The sequence below is a fragment of the Felis catus genome, chromosome D4 (assembly GCF_018350175.1).
Source record: "Felis catus isolate Fca126 chromosome D4, F.catus_Fca126_mat1.0, whole genome shotgun sequence".
In the NCBI taxonomy this organism is placed as follows: Eukaryota; Metazoa; Chordata; class Mammalia; order Carnivora; family Felidae; genus Felis; species Felis catus.
Genome location: NC_058380.1, coordinates 82,087,551 through 82,105,491, shown reverse-complemented (window position 1 = coordinate 82,105,491; position 17,941 = coordinate 82,087,551). Strand labels below are relative to the sequence as shown.

Genomic DNA, 17,941 nt, shown 5'->3' with positions numbered 1-17,941 from the left:
TAGTAATATATAAATATATATACACACACATATATACATGTAAATATTATTGTCTATATACATAGATTAACATATATAAACTTTGCTTTTTTAGTCCATTTGGACCGCTATAACAAAATACCACAGACAGGATGGCTTAAAAACAGCAGAAACTTATTGCTTACAGTTTTGGAGGCTAGAAATCCAAGATCAGGGTGCCAACATGGTCAGGATCTGATGAAGGCCCTCTCCTTCACTGCAGACTGGTGACTTCTTGCTGTGCCCTCAAATGATGGAAGGTGGTGAGGGATCTTTCTAGAGCTTCTTTCATAAGGGCACTATTTGCTATCATGAGAGCTCTGTCCTCATGACCTAATCACCTCTCAAAAGCTTTACCTCCATCTTAAAAAATTTTTTTTACCGTATTTTTTATTTAAAAAAAGTTTTCTTTAATGTTAATTTATTTTTGAGAGAGAGACAGAGCACGAGTAGGGGAGGGGCAGAGAGGGAGACACAGAATCAGAAGCAGGCTCCAGGCTCTGAGCTGTCAGCACAGAGCCCAACATGGGATGCTTGAACTCACAAACCGCAAGATCATGACCTGAGCTGAAGTCGGATGCCTAACTGACTGAGCCACCCAGGTGCCCCACATTTTTTTAAAGAGAGAGAGAGAGAGAGAGAGAGAGAGAGAGAGAGAGAGCGCGCGCGAGCGCGCACACGCAGGTGAGTGGGAGAGACGGGCAGAAGGAGAGAGAGAGAATCTCAAGCAGTCTCCATGCTTAGTGTGGAACCTGACGTCAAAACCAAGAGTCGGACACTCAGTATACTGGACCACCCAGGTGCCCCTCAAAGGCTCTACCTTCTGATACCATCACTTTGGAAATTAAATTTCACCACATGAATTTTGAGGGAGACAAACATTCACACCATAACATTTGCTAAATGCAAGAATGTTCATAGCAGGTTTGTTCACAATGGCTAAAACTGGAAAAGAACAAAGCAAAACCAAATACCTATAATAGCAGAATAGATTTTTTTCAAGTGAGCTTTATTTCTACAATGGAATACTCTCTGCAATTAAAAAAATGAAAACAAAAAGAGAAAGACGGGCTCCTGATACACTCCCAAATTATATGAACAAAAGAAGTCCCACTCAAACGGGTATGAGCTGCATTACTGTATGATTGCATTTAAATGAAGTTTAAGAATAATCAAAACTATGGCACAGAAACAGACACTCAGATCAATGGAACAGAACAGCGAACCCAGAAATGGACCCACAAATGGATGGCCAACTAATCTTTGACAAAGCAGGAAAGAATATCCAATGGAAAAAAGACAGTCTCTTCAGCAAGTGGTGCTAGGAAAACTGGACATGCAGAAAAATGAACCTGGACCACTTTCTTACATCATACACAAAAATAAACTGAAAATGGATGAAAGAGCTCAATGTAAGACAGGAAACCATCAAAATGCTCGAGGAGAAGGCAGGCAAAAACCTCTTTGACCTTGGCTGCAGCAACTTCTTACTCAACAAGTCTCCAGAGGCAAGGGAAACAAAAGCAAAAATGAACTATCGGGACCTCATCAAAATAAAAAGCTTCTGCACAGCGAAGGAAACAATCAGCAAAACTAAAAGGCAACTGATGGAATGGGAGAAGGTATTTGCAAACGATGTATCAGATAAAGGGTTACTATCCGAAATCTGTAAAGAACTTATCAAACTCAACACCCAAAAAAACAAATAATCCAGTGAAGAAACGGACAAAAGACATGAATGGACACTTCTCCAAAGAAGACATCCAGATGGCCAACTGACACATGAAAAAATGCTCAACGTCACTCATCATCAGGAAAATACAAATAAAGCACAATGAGATACCACCTCACACCTGTCAGAATGGCTAACATTAACAACTCATGCAACATCAGATGTTGGCAAGATGTGGAGAAAGAGGATCTCTTTTGCATTGTTGGTGGGAATGCAAGCTGGTGCAGCCAGTCTGGAAAACAGTACGGAGGTTCCTCAAAAAATTAAAAATAGAACTACCCTGTGACCCGGCAACTGCACTACTAGGTATTTATCCAAGGGATACAGGTACGCTGTTTTGAAGGGGCACATGCACCCCAGTGTTTACAGGAGCACTATCAAAAATAGCCAAAGTATGGAAAGAGCCCAAATGTCCTTCGACTGATGAATAAAGAAGATGTGATATATATATACAATGGAGTACTACTCGGCAATCAATAGGTTTCACCTCCTAGCTCCTGCACTGTGGTTGTGACAGGCACTCAATTAATGCTGTTTGAACAGTTACAGCAACAATGGAAAAAAATCAGAATATTAGTTCTTGAAAGAAAAAACATCTGTCTAGAAATAAAATGAGAAGAACACGGATACTGTCATCAAATAAAAGTCATTTTCTGGTAAGAGGTCCAATTTCATGTTCAAATGTTGTTCTTCCCCAGAAGATTTTTTTACAGTAAGAGTTTTATGGAGATATTATTCATCGAAGGTTTTAATATATTTTTAAAAGAAGTCCCACCTTTTGTCATACTAAAAAATTCTTAGGTATTATTCAGGGTTCTGAGCAATTCATTCATAACCCAGGTTTGGGAATGGAGAAACTGCTTTCCAAAGAGAAATACTTCAAGAGTGTGAGAAAATAAAAACAAAAATTAAAACCAATGAGATGGGCACAAAGGCATGAAGCATCACTTAATACTGAAGAAAATTAAATTCTTGTATGCTGTTCAAGAATAGTTTTTGTTGTTTTGCTTGCAAAACCTTAAGGAATGCATGAACTTGAGAGGGAATACTATAAAAAATGAGAATTCTTCATTTTAGAGGAATGAGCTAAAAGGGACTCCAGTATAAGAGAATAAAAATCATGTTCTTCCTATTGTAGAAACTAGAACTAGGCCTTACCTAGAAAAAGCACATTTCTGTGAAGTGTGAAAACAATTAAACAAAAAACAGTGTTTCATATTGCATGGCACAAATGATCTGACTGAACATGCAATTATGAACAAAAAGGATTTAGATACACAATGAACAGAGGCCATCCTCTGCCTCCAAGGTGAAGTCAGTCAAGGAAGAAAAACCTTTTTCCTTTTCTTTTTGTGCCAACACTAGAAACAACTTTTGGGCTGTTGTATAAAATTGAAATCAAATAGCCACAATAATCTTTTCATAACAAATTTCTAAAAGGATTAAATGCTGAGGCTGAATTATCAGCCCCTTACCTTTGTAATGAGAATTCGGTATTTTTCTACCAGGTGGTCATTGTTGTGACAACCTGCTAGCAGTTGCCAGACTTCTCCTCGCAGAGCTTCAGGAACACCACTTCTTACTAAGGACGACAACTGCTTTGGTCTCACACTCAAATTGAGATGCCTAAAAAGAAAGCCATAATCTGTAAGCACATTAAAGATTCTCTAAAGAGTGTTTTTTTTTTCTTTTTTAAGATCTTGTTTTTAAGTACTTTCTACACCCAACGTGGGGCTCAAACTCACAACCCCAAGATCAAGAGTTGTGCATTCCACCATCTGAACCAGCCAGGAGCCCCTAAAGAGTATTATTTTTATGAAAACTAAACTAAAAGGTTTTTAAAGACTTAATAAAGGTAACATACTAATAAAGAAAAAAAGTATTGAATTAGATGTGGCCATGATAACTGTAAAAGATTGGGTGGAGGAAAGAATTGTGCAGCTAGATTGTTTTGTAAGTATCTTTAAATTACTGCTGTACTTAAAAAAAATTTTTTTTAATAAAAATCAAGGGGCGCCTGGGTGGCTCAGTCGGTTGAGCGTCCAACTTCGGCTCTGGTCATGATCTCGTGGTCTATGAGTTTGAGCCCCGCATCAGGCTCTGTGTTCACAGCTCAGAGTCTGGAGCCTCCTTCGGATTCTGTGTCTCCCTCTCTCTCTCTGCCCCTCCCCCGCTCATGCTCTGTCTCTCTCTCTCTCTCTCTCTCTCTCTGTCAAAAATTAATAAACATTAAAAAAGAATTAAAAAAAAATCAAAACTGGAAACTATAGCTTTATGGTTGTGGCTTATATAATAAAAACACAGCAAAATTCTAATCACTGGACATATACCCAAAGATAAGGGCTTGGCCCTGCATCAAAATTCACAAGTGAATTAAATATTTATATGTTCTAAGTTAAAATAGTATTCTAAGTTAAAATGAATATTTAAATATAAAAATAAAACTTTCAGCGGCTTTTGTGATACCTTGCTTCAAGTAATATTTTTGAATGATTATGATGGATAAGGAAGTTTTGATTGTACTATTGTAACATCAAAATAAATTATTAAAGTCTTTGAGGTTCATTTATCTCATTTACAAAGTGGGGAAAATAAAACTTATCTTGAAATGTTGGTACCAATTTACAAAGCGGTTTGCATGAAATCTTATTCGATTCTCACAACCACCATGTGAGGTAGGTGGCTAGTATCTCCAGTTTTACAGATGGAGAAAGAAGTTCAGGGAAGTTGATTAAATGACTTAGGTAGTCCTCAAACTCTAAGACCTATGAATGCGCTGATATCATGGCTGCTTTGTGATTTGAGAGCTACCAACACTGAGTCAGTAAAGCAGGACTCTGATGTGAAATGGCTCCTGTGACTATCAAATTTAAACAGTAAGTTACTGATACAAAATGACCACTCTCAAAATACAAAAAGGACTCAGATTTTTCTCAAAACGTTCCTAGAATTCTACAGAATAAGGCACAGTATGTTTAAAAATGGTTAAGTCTGTGATGCTAGTACCCTAATGTAGTAGCTACAGACAATTCAACATAGTTTTGTCTTTGCTTGGGGAAAAAAATTATATAAAAGTTGAAGGGTTGGAGGCAGAAAGAACAAAAGCAGTTGTTACTTAATTTAAAGATTGATGCACTATGGTCTGTGCACCAAATGTGGCCCACTGCCTGTTTCTATAAATCAACTTTTGTGGAGACAGCCTTTTTTGTTTATGTATCATCTATGACTGCTTTTGCCCTATAACAGCAGAGTTGAGTCGTCGTGAGAGAAATTACTGCACCACAAAGCCTAATATTTATGACCTATATGTATCTATGGCCTAAATATATATGACCTGGCCCTTTACAGAAACAATAAGCCTAACCCTAGGTTTATTTGCTAACCCTAGCTTAATTTATATTGGTAAATTATTTTCAGAATAATTTTGTCATTGATCATATTAACTTTATCTCAACATACTATTTTATACCAACATTAGTTATCTTCTGCACTAAGAGTCACGTTTAAATGAACTTGGAGAGTTAGAGCTGAAATGTACTGCTGCTAATACTGCCACTAAAATCTAATGTGGAATTAAATAAACAGGCTTTAGGATCAGACTTGCCTGTGTTAAAAATTCTAGGTCTGCCATTTACTAACTAAAATTGCTGACTAAATCTCTGAGCCAGTTTCCTCATCTGCATAACTGGATACTAGTTCATAAGGTTGTTGTAACTGAAATAAAACATGGAACTTAGCACAATGCCTGGCATATGGTAAATTTATTAATTCTTACTACCATTGCTACTAGTACAACATCCATTATTTTTAATTTACAATAATCCTGAATGGCAATTTGAAAGACTTGTGTATTTTGTAAATGAAGAAAGAGACTCAGAAGAGTTAAGTAACTTGCCCAAGACCATACAGCTTGGAAGTAAAAGAGGTTGGATTTGAAGCCAGGTCTACTAGGCTCTAAAACTCCACAATATCGCCATGTTTCCTATGATGGAAAAAAGTGATGAAATGAATTAAAGAAAAAGACTGCATTATCATTTCTGAAGATATGACCCAAACCAGCAAAAACAGTTTTAAACGCCCTAAACAAAAATGTAAACTCAGTTAATATATTTGAGGAAATGGGACAAGGACGTAATTTAAAAAATTCAAAAACTGAAGAAACAAAACTTGTTAACAAAACAAATTCCAAACAACTGTATAAAACGCTGCTGAGTTCATCCAATAAAACCTAGAGTCTAAATGCTGTATCTAAATGATTTTAAATACAGTGTTATGTAACCATGTCAAGATTCAATTACATTTCTATTTTAGAGCAGAAACCTTTTTCTTCAGATGAAATGCCTGCCAGCAGCAGTCCAAACACTCCAAATTCACTGAACTGAAAATATAATTGTGACGAGAGCATCAGCAGGTCTGTCTCCTGACTGCTAAAGGAATATCAAATATAAATGAGAACTATATCCCAGGGGGGCTTTTGCAGAGTTCATTTATTAAAAGCACTTGTGTAAAGACAAACCATGCTTTGGTTTGCATTCTCCTCCTGTACACATTTGACATTTCCCAATGTGGAGCACGTTTCACCAGAAGTGTAAAGCTCTCGCACTGTGAGAGATGTGAGAGAGCTAGAAGCAGATGATGCCCATTTGTAGTCCCATTCCTTAAGGACACGGAAGATTTTTTAAATGCCGAAACATGGTTTTCTAAGAACAGAGTGAAAGGCTTCAACAGTTAAATTTTCTGAGAAAATCAGACCCCAAAGTAACAGGCCCACGGGGAACTCACATGACAATTCTAACAACCAGAAAGTCAGAAATTAGAGAAGAAGTGCTCACATCACTTTTGAAGCTTTTTTTTCCCAGCATATACTGGCATCCTACAGAGAGGAAAAAGGAACTACATAAATGTCTCACCAACCTGACTTACCAGAGTGTCTCTGGTCTCATTAATAAATACCTGAAATTAGTGTGTCCTTTTTAGACAGTCTACAGGATAGTGCTTAACAATGTTGTCAAGCTATCTCTTGAGCACAGAATTTCTCTTGACAAGAAATTCCTGAATCTTACAAGTGTTCGTAGGAAAAGTAATTGTTAGAGCAATGTATACAGCACATTCAAAACACTCTGCTGTACATAACACAGATAAGGAAAAATCCCACCTGAGGCCTCTACTGTGGCTCTATGCATTGTGTAAGCATCCTCCAAACTTCCCTGATAAAGGTGTACTGTCTTAATTGTTGTGTATTATCTTTGTCAGTGGTCCCTAAGTGCATCAATAAAAAGGCCATCTTTCTTGATTTATTCCTTTCATATATTCCGTGTCTGGATTAATATTTTCTGCAGCAATGAGAATTTGTTAGGTTTCTGATATTCTGAACGTTGATTGCAGATATTCACTACTTACCCTTAAAACGGCTAAAAACAGAGATTCTAGAATACAAACCTCATATTTTGGTTTCTATGATACGTTCCAGAATTGAATAGTTCCAAAATTGAATACTGTAGTTAAGGGAAGATATCCTACCCAGAAAATGAGAATTACAGATGAAAAGGAGAACTATTCTAACTTACCATTTTGATAGCAGTTCTCCCCATGTTTCAAGAATTTTTCCTGCACATTCTTTGGATACATCACCAAATCCACTCAAGAGGGGTTCATCATTATCTTTAATAAAACACACAGAAAAGGATAACAAAAGTGGCTATGCTAGCCAGAAGAATGAATGGAAACATAACAGTTAAATTTGAAAGATTTTACTGGGAGGATGAAGTCATAATTTCTTTTAGCATATAAATGTAAATACAAAGAAAATGAAAATGGTCCTAGGTAGAATGTTGCTGTGATCTCTTTATTTCTTTAGCTTTCCATAGAGGTCCACATTATGTCAACTGAGGAAAAGAGCCATTTAATTATAAAATGGTAAAACTCAAATTATGGTATCTTCTTTTTCCTCTTCCAAAGCAAACAGCTTTATCTATGAAAATATGTACCAGTCTTATTTACAACAGTTAAAAAAATTTACAAACCACCTAAGTGTCCAACAGGAGTAGAGCAGAGAGCGGCTAAATAAATTATGATACATGATGTTTACAATGTGATTACACACTGACATGTGTTTACATTAATAATCTGGCAAAATGCCACATAAAGTAAAAATATCAAGAGCTGATAAGTCTTTGTTATGATCAAAATAGTCTGGAATAAATTATGCTAAGACATTAACAATTACTGTCTCTGAGTAACGGAGTTATGGTTTACTTCCCTCTTCCCCCTATGTTCTTATGACTAAATTTTCTACACTGACATACATTAATTTATAACAGAAAGCACAAAAATATCAAAAAGGATCAAAATGAATCATTTCAAACTGAACTCTGGTAATTAAGAAAAGTAAATTCAAATAAGAATTTAAAGACTATAAGATAGGAAGACAGTGAAAAAAAAGGACACGGATAAAGAAGGCCTGTGAAAGAATTTTTAGAAGTTATCATGGGGGGGGGGCGGGTGGGAAACATGGACTAAGACATTTACTTAATCAATCTTCTTTTGCTGGACGCTTAGGTAGTTTTCCATTTTTTGCTACAAATAGTGTCAGGATGAATATATCTCTTGCTTTCATTGGGTATGTGCCCAGAAGTGGATCCTGGGCTAAAATGCATAATTTTAAGGATTCTGTAACTTACTGACAAATTGCCTTCCAGAATGGCTCTACAATTTACATTTCCACTGTTGAGTACAATGGTACTTGCTTACATGTGTCCTCACCAATGCTATTTCTAAGATTTTTGGCCTAACCTGCCTAAACAAAGTTTATACCTGTAATGATACCTGTAATGATCTTTATACCTGTAATGATTACATCATGAATTTGCATCTCAACTAGTGACAGCTCAGAAATCCATGATATTTATAACATCTGTACATTGTAATGCCTTAGACATTATCATCAGTTTTGATGGTAAGATAGGGAAGACGCAGACTGAGTGTAAGCGAGACCTCCTTTGGGACAAATGGGAGGATCAATAAGGAAAAGATAAATGCTCAAGGGCATGAAGATAAACTTCCCCAACTTCATTATTTTGTCAGAATTCACCCTACTTTCTAAGGTCTCACGTAATTCTCCACTCATTCAAATATCAATATAATACAACTCTCTGGGGAATAGTAGCTATAAAAAATGTACTAAGATGTACAAGAGATGACAATTCCTTTAAAGAGATCAGGAATATCTGCCTTATCAAGTTGCCTTTTTCTGGTTTGGATGCTTTCAACATATGTGGACAGCAGTCTGAAATATGTGGTTACAACTCCATGTACCTAAGGCAGGGGTATGGGTAGAAAGGGAGCAGGCAACCTCAGATGCAGAATGTTGCTTCTGAACACCTCTCCTTTTTATCTGCTGGCTTCCAGTCCTGGGAGCACCAATGTCCTATGGAATAAGGAGCCTCTCTACAGGACCATGGACATTTCTTTCCAGGGAGCAAACACATGACAACAGGATGGGTCTCCTTGGTCCATATATTATGTTAGAGGATTAAAAGATGGCATGTCTGCACAGCTTTCTTCAGCAACATGGTCCTGTCATTAGTTTTTCACTATAGGAATGGATCGCAGCAGGGGTACCCATTCCACGAATATTTACTGAGCATCTATTACATACCAGAAATGGTGTTACACACTAGGGAAACAGCGTGGGCAAAAAAAAGATACATGTTCTTCCTTCCCAGAGCTTGTGTTCTAGTGTTCCCTCTCTCATGGTCCGCCATTGGCCCTCATGTCTCCTAGTTAGCAACCGTCACTGGAGGTCCTCTGAACTCCTCAGTTATACTGAAAAATGTATGCCTGCTATAGATTACAACTAGATGTTAGACACGATATTATCCTTCAGTTGGGCCCAAATTTCTCTGTAAAAGGTAAATACTCTTTAAAATGCACAGCATTCAGATTCAGCATTTGACCATTCTCTGGTTTCATAAAAATAGAGTGTCTTTCTCAGTTTATGGTGGGTTTTACTTTTATTGCTGAGTTTAAGGGCAGAAGAGTTCTCCAAACTATTACTTGCTCTTCCACCTTAAGCAGTGTTGACTTAGAAGGTAAACTACAAGTCTCAAGACTGCTAGTTATAGAGAAGTCTCAAACAGTGAGAACAATTCCACCCTTCCCAGCTTTAACACATGATTTAACTGGCTCTCAAGATAGACTTTAAATTGTGTCTCTAACTTCTCCCAAAACAATACGTGTGCTTTCTTTGCACTTCAAAATGCTTTATGGGAACTAAATGCACAGAGATGATTACAGAATAGAGCTCAGACAGCTAACTCTCAGAACCAGATTAAGACCCTTTGGGGCCCCTGGGTGGCGCAGTCGGTTAAGCGTCTGACTTCAGCCAGGTCATGATCTCACGGTCCGTGAGTTCGAGCCCCGCGTCAGGCTCTGGGCTGATGGCTCAGAGCCTGGAGCCTGTTTCCGATTCTGTGTCTCCCTCTCTCTCTGCCCCTCCCCCATTCATGCTCTGTCTCTCTCTGTCCCAAAAATAAATAAATGTTGAAAAAAAAAATTTAAAAAAAAGACCCTCTTTGCCAATTTCTAGCTGTGTGACCTTGGGCAAATTCATATTTCTGAGATTCCATTTCCTTACGTGCAAAATAAGGATAATAGTAAATCTTAGTTTTCAGAATTTTTGAGAGATTTATATAAACAAAGTATTATGTTACTTTAGAAACAAAGTACCACATATTAAGCACCTAGTACCAGGTGGTCATTAATATTAACAAATGCCTGTTGATTACTCACAGGAAAAGTGAAAGTTATAGAGAACAATGGGAATTGGAAAGTCCGGGCTTGCTCTAACTTGAAAAAAGTACATATAATCATGGGTATGTATCAATCATTCTTGCCAGCCACCTCTAGGCCTTTGTTAATGCAATTTCTGAGCCAGAAGTGCCCAAACCAGCCCATTTATTCTCCTTGCACCTTAAGAGTCCCAGCTCCAAAACTACTCTTCACGATGCCTTACATCTCCCCACAATGAAAAATGGATTCTCCTGTATGAATTTCCAGAACACTCCATATGAACCTCACACAGACACATGCTTCATATGACTTTCTATCATAACCAGTCTTTTCCTCTTAAAAATAATGTCCTGGTACAAAATTATCAGTTAGAAAATGCCTCCCAAGCTTTTACTTTTCCTGTGCTCCTTCTTTCCACTTCTCACTTCCACATAGTAGCTTTTAACAGACTAACAGACTGACAGATTACTTAATGGATATAACCATGGGGGGTGAGGGTGGGAGAAAAAAAAAAAAAAGAACTGGTTGATTCCTAAAGTTTACCAGTGTGAAATCCAATAATGTATAAACATATATTTGTATATTTAAATACATGTATTTTGTGAAAGGATCATGTGTGGAAGCCACATTTTGGCAAATGAAACTGTCCCTCTAAAATAAATCAGCAGAGATAGGAACACATATTCAGGTAGAATCTATGTCACGTGTGCTTTAAAAATGTGCTAATACACTAAGATAGCATAGGCAGACTCTTTAAAAAAGCACTGACCATAAATCTCATTTTTTCCAAACTGATACAATTATCTTAAAGAATGTCCTATATTCACCATTTTTGAATCTCCCATACTCCTTTGCATATAGTACACTCTCATACGCATTGAAAGAATTCCAAATGCTACGTCACATTACCAATTCCCTGACAAAATGATAATGGTTTGCATGGTTTGCCACCCCAAAATAGAAATTAAGGTCTCCCTACAATTTACCTTCCTCTTCATCATCTTCTGGAGGAGAAGGTATCATGGAACTCTGAGATCCAGACTGTGGCAGGCGAATTGAGGGACTGGCTGTAGTTTTCCTCCTCTCTCTTTCTGATTCACTTTCCAAGCACACAACTTCATATAAAGTATCAGTATTGTTCTTTCTTTCCTTCTGCTTTATCTTGAAGACGAAAAAATATTATTTACTAAGTGGTAAAATTATTTTTTAATTGAGCACTACACTTCTGATTTCATATAGAATGTGAGAATAAAAAGGTATCACTTTGAATGTCTACACTAAATGTAACCTTTTCTAAATAGAAAAATAGGTTATTTACTGGGCGGGACTCTTGCTCTGCAATTTTATTGTCTTCATACTGTATCATCATATATGCAATTGCCAATATCTAGTAAGCGTTAACCATCTATAGCTTCCTTGTTACTTTAAGGTGTCCTTTAAAGTTTCCTATATGAAACTATCCATCAAAAAAATGTTTAAAAATATTTTAGGGGCGCCTGGGTGGCTCAATAAGTTAAGCATCCAATTTGTGATTTCAGCTCAGGTCATGATCTCATGGTCCTGAGTCTGAGCCCCGTGTTGGGCTCTGTGCTGACAGTGTGGAGACTGCTTGGTAGGATTCTCTCTTTCAAAATCAACAAACAAAAAAAAATCCTAGGGGTGCCTGGGTAGCTCAGTTGGTTAAGCTTCCAACTTCGGCTCAGGTCATGATCTCACAGCTTGTGAGTTTGAGCTCCCCATCGGGCTCTGCGCTGACACCTCAGAGCCTTGAGTTTGCTTCGTTTTCTGGGTCTCCATCTCTCTCTGCTCCTCCCCCGCTTGCACTCATTTGCTCGCTCTCTCTCTCTAAAATAAACAAACATTAAAACAAAAATTTTTTTTTAATTCTAAAACAAAGTTTAGGACTAAGAGAGTCCTCTTATTTCCATGTTTCTTCCCACTCCTTTAGCTTATTAATTAAAGCACTGTAGGAACTTTTCTTCCAGTGAAAGCTACAACTGGGGGGGAGGGTAAAGGTGGGCAACAAAAAAAGAGATTAATTCACAAAAATCTTATATCTCAAATTAGTTTGTATTTTGAGGCAAACGTATAGCAGTTTGAACTCACCTAAATTAAAAATTAAGGACAGAGAATATAAAACTTTGCCAGTACCAAATTTAAATATATTAATAGTCCACATTACAGACAGTTTTAAGGAGAAGGGGGGGGGGGAAGCGAAATACAGAGCAGGAAGAAAAGGCAGAACTGTAGGGAAAGATACAAAGATAACTCACAAGGTGGCTACACCAATGAGAAAGATGTACAAGCATAAAGTAAAAAATACAGAAAGGGGATTAAAAGGTTCATAAGGTACAGAAATGCCTGCTTAACATAGAAGTCAGTAAAGTTTTCTGTAAACGGCCGAAGAATAAATATTTTAGTCTCTGGGGACCACTAGTCTGTGGCAACTATTCAACTCTACCGTTATGGTACAGAAGCACCCACAGATACTGAGTAAGGTGACCATGGCTGCATTCCAAAGAAACTTTATGAAAACAAAGGCCAGGCCAGACTTGACCCATGGACTGTAGTTTGACAACTTTGTTTTAACAGGTCTACCTAAGGATTATTTAATTTTCTAGATGAATAAACAATTTTGACTTAGCTACTTACTATTAATTAAAAACCCAGACTCTGGGAAGTTATATATTAGCCTACAAATTTGTATCTGGTAGATGGGCAAATGATTTCTGCCCAGTAGAAAAGATAACCCAAAGTTAATCTATAAGACATTAACCAGTTTTGTTTCTAACCTAGCAATCTTGTTCTAATACTTTTTTTTTTTAAAGAAGCACTATATAAACTCAAGTTCCTCAAATACATAAAGCCAGTTTTACCATCTTACTGGTTCTCTTGTTACTTAATGAACTGAACTAAAATCTATGACACATGTTCAGTCTAAATTTCTAATTATTTTTAAGTATTATACTTTGATAGGGAATAGGATTTTTTTTGATTTGTTACAAATTACTATCTGAAACATTACTTAAATACTACATAAAAAAGTTAAAAGATCAATAGCTCTTTACCTTTAAAAAAAATTTCTCAGAGACTATATGTGATAACCATTGCAGTTCACCTAGAAACTCTTCTGTGAATAACACTGACCAGACCAACACTGCCCTTTGAAGTCAGATAAACATAGTCACGAACTGAACCTTGCTTATAAGTCAAGAATTCCAGCTATTAAAAATGATACTCATTATTGAAGCTGGGAAATAATATGTGGGGGTTTATTACACCATTATTTTTATTTCTGTGTATGTTTGAATTTTCTGTAATAAAAAGCTTTTAAAAAAGCACTCTTGTAAGAAAAACACAGACTTGAATAAATGGAACAATATCACATGTTCTCAGGTAAGATGACTAAACATCATAAAGATGTCAATTCTCTTCAGTAAAAATACCTATCCTTTTTTTCTAGAGCTACAGAATTTGAATCTAAAGTTTACATGAAAAATAAACAAAATCCACAAAAGAACTGGGGAGGGAGGGCAGCCCTATCAGATATTAAAACATATTATAAAGTCTACATAATTTAAAGGGTGATATTGGTGCATGAGTAACCTAAAAACCCCATAGAATAGAACATAAAAACCATAATGAAGAGAACATAATAAAACACAGTAAACATAACATTAAAAAAGTGTATGGTCATTTGGAAAAACATTAAATCAGATTTATACTTTACATCATATAACAGAATAAAATACTAATGAATCAGAGCTCTAAAAGTAGAAAAATGAAACCATATAAGTAATAGAAGAAAATGCATAAATTTCTTTATTATTGGGTGTATGGAAAGCATTTCTAATTATAACTTAAAAGCCAGAAGCTTTAAAGGAAAAATTCGATGAATTCAAATACAGGAAAAGAAACTATACAGTCAAAAAGCTGAAAAGATTCATCATAACTTAAGTCAAGTGACAAACCAGAACAAATGTTTGCAACTTACATCTCAAAGGGTTAATCTCTCAACTACAGAAAGAGCTTCTAACAACTAAGAGAAAAAAGGCCAAAACCAAAAAGCAAAAAATATGAAGAGACAGTTCAGAGAACAGGAAAGTAAAATCAATCTTAAACATATGAAAAATGCTGGTTTTCATTCATCAAAGGATAAATTAAAACTACCATCAGATCCTTAAGTTTGACAATATACTCATGACAAACATATGGAGAAACAGGTATTCTCATATCCTGCTCATCTATAATTACAACTGTGAGAGAGGAGAATTTGGCAAATATGACAAAATTACATACGCAAAATTATGTCATGTGCTAATGAGTATACTAATAAAAATTTCCTCTAAGATGCAGTTTCATAAAATCAAAACAACATATGATACAAGGTTCTATACTGCAACATTATTTGGAATAGCAAATGATTGAAAAAAAATCCATCAATAGAGGACAATTTAAAAATCAGAGATCATGGAGCGTCTGGGTGGCTCAGTAGGTTGAGTGTCTGACTTTGGCTCAGGTCATGGTCTCACAGTTCGTAGGTTCGAGCCCTGCGTCAGGCTCTGTACTGACAGCTTGAAGCCTTGAGCCTCTTTGGATTCTGTATCTACCTCTCTGTCTCTGTCTCTGTCTGTCTGTCTCTCTCAAAAATGAATAAATGTTAAAAATCAAAGATCATGGTTCACCCGAACAACACAGTACCATGTAGTCATTAAGAATGAGGAAGATCTCTGTGAACTACTGTGGAATGATCATCAGGATATATTTAAAAAGCAAGGTGTAGAACAGTTAAAACATGTTAGTTTTTGTTTAAAAAGGAAGTTAAAAATATGTAGGAGTATTTCATTATTTTCACAAAAAGAAACTTTGGAAAGATAACCCAGAAACCAATAATAATGTTACTTATGGGATTGGGTGGAGAAACAGATGAATGTAAATATGACTGCTGAGTACATTTTTACATAATTTTGACTTTTGTACCATTATATATAAATATTCAAAAAAAATAAATTAAACCAAAAAGGTAAAAAAATACCCAACAACCCCAAACTGAAAATATGGAAACCAATGAACCTAACTATATGTCAAGTGGTAACATGAATGAGAAAAAAAATTCCAATTAGCTTCTGAACCTGTGTTCAAGAACTGATTTCATAATCTTACTAGAATAGTTCAAAGGGAAAAAATAGTTCAATAAAATCTTAAACTTCACTCAATAGTTTTATTATTAATTGGAGTACTGATTTCTTTTTGAAATGAATATCAACAAATGGGAATTTGAAACTGTGTGGACTCAAATAATTTCATATTATATACATCTATTTTTATGTAATACATAGGTATTACAGTTACATTAATAGATATTTCTCCCAAAATTTATGCATCTATAGAAAAGTTCAGAATATACTAAATATTCTGAAAACCTTTTCATTTAAGAGGTTACATAGTGATTTTTATATACGGATATTAAAATATAGGTTTTATTTACAATAGTAAAAAACTTGTACACAATGCAAGTTGTACACAAATCGCAGTTTAACACAAGCTAGATTTTAGAAATGGTGCAAGTTTATGGGCGCCTGGGTAGCTCAGTCAGTTGGCCATCTGACTTCGGCTCAGGTCATGATCTCATGGTCCGTGAGTTCTAGCCCCATGTCGGGCTCTGAGCTGACATTCCATGTCTCCCTCTCTGCCCCTCCCCTGTTCATGCTCTGTCTCTATCTCAAAAATAAACATTAAAACAAAAATTAAAAAAAAAAAAAGAAATGGTGCACGTTTATTAATGAATGCTTAATTACCTCATCAGTAAATTTATTAATATATAAGCTTGTCCTCACTGAAATTTTATAACTAAAATCTGTATTTCAAAAACACATTCAATAAATAGTACCTTTTTTTTTTAACATTTTACAAGTTTTTGATTTGTAAAATTAAAATAAAGATTTTGTTATAAATTTGCTAGGAATAATAAATAAAGATCTGTATTAAGGGTATTTCCTGGAATACTGTTATTTTTTGAATTCTTCAATAAAGTAGGATAAAGCAAAGAATACATTACTATTACTGTAATTAAGAAGATACTCAATATTAGAAACATATATAAACATAAAAGAAAAGAAGAAAACCCTGTAATATTAAATTACTATTGAAATTATGTGAATGAGCTTAACTGATTTAGGGAAGGATTATCAATGGATACTAAAATCATTAGTTAGAAAGTTGTAGAGAACTGGGTAGTTGGAAGTTGCCAAGAACCACCCCAAATTTATTTGCTAAATACAAAAAGAAAACTATTTTTACAAAGGAAAAATCCACTGGTCACCACCTAATCCCAGTGACACTTCCCAGGAATAATGGAATACTATGATATCACATGTCTCCTGATTTAGCAATTGAAGATCTCTACTATAGACAGCATTTCCATATTTTTTATTTTGAGAGGTATAGTGGTTCAGAGCATATCCCTATATACATACATACACATACACACACACACACACACACACACACACACACACACACACACACACTCCAAACAGAAATAATAGGCCCAGGTTTCCAGTACAGTTATGCTACTAACTTGTCTATATGATGTTGGCCAATGGAGACATCAGCTTCATTTATAAAATAATTTCATAAAAGATTTTAAGATCCCTGCAGTCTCTTTGGCAATAAAATTCTGTAATTCTATAGTTCTAAGAATGCTTAGCTGGTCTTAACTTCACCTTATGATACTGATGGACTATTTAGTCTTCAGATTAGTTTCTTCCTCTTTTAGTAAATGATATCTAAAAATTAAAATCCAAGAAAACAATCATTCTTTCCTCACTAAATTTAAGTTTCTTCTCTGATATGATGCCATCTTAATATAATAAACCGCACAGTTGGGAAGACTTCCAGGCTACAGAGGAGTTACTGAGTCATCAGATAATTTTAGGGATAGGAGAAAGAATCAATTTTTAAGCATGTATTAAAAAAAAACATTTCTAGGGGCGCCTGGATGGCTCAGTCGGTTAAGTGTCTGACTTCAGCCTAGGTCACGATCTTGCCATTCCTGAGTTTGAGACCTGCGTTGGGCTCTGTTCTGATAGCTCGGAGCCCAAAGCCTGTTTCAGATTTTGTGTTTCCCCAGGTCTCTCTGCCCCTCCCCCACTCATTCTCTCTCTCTCCCTCGCTCTCTCTCTCAAGAATAAACATTTAAACACAAAAAAAACAAAAAAACATTTCTATAATTATTTTCCCATACTGACAGCAATAAACAGAAACTATATGCTATATATTTAAAAAATTTGGTCGGCAGCATTGTTTCCCTTTCTGTCTGATGAGAACTGCAAAAGGGTTAAAATTTTAAATTCTGCTTAATTTAAGTAAGTTCTAAAAATGCTCTTAAAGAAAGACAAA

The 17,941-nt window shown here is 35.8% G+C and overlaps 1 protein-coding gene across 4 annotated transcripts in view; it reads right to left on the bottom strand.

The window, feature by feature from the left end:
• RABGAP1 (RAB GTPase activating protein 1) overlaps positions 1-17,941 on the bottom strand; it is a 178,893-nt gene that overhangs the window by 87,578 nt on the left and 73,374 nt on the right. For all 4 annotated transcript variants that reach the window (XM_045043519.1, XM_045043520.1, XM_045043521.1 and 1 more), the window contains 3 exons: positions 11,527-11,701; positions 7,318-7,411; positions 3,226-3,376 (listed from right to left, as the gene is read on the bottom strand). In XM_045043519.1, coding sequence (XP_044899454.1) covers positions 3,226-3,376; positions 7,318-7,411; positions 11,527-11,701 — 420 coding nt within the window. The remainder of the gene's footprint in view (positions 1-3,225; positions 3,377-7,317; positions 7,412-11,526; positions 11,702-17,941) is intronic.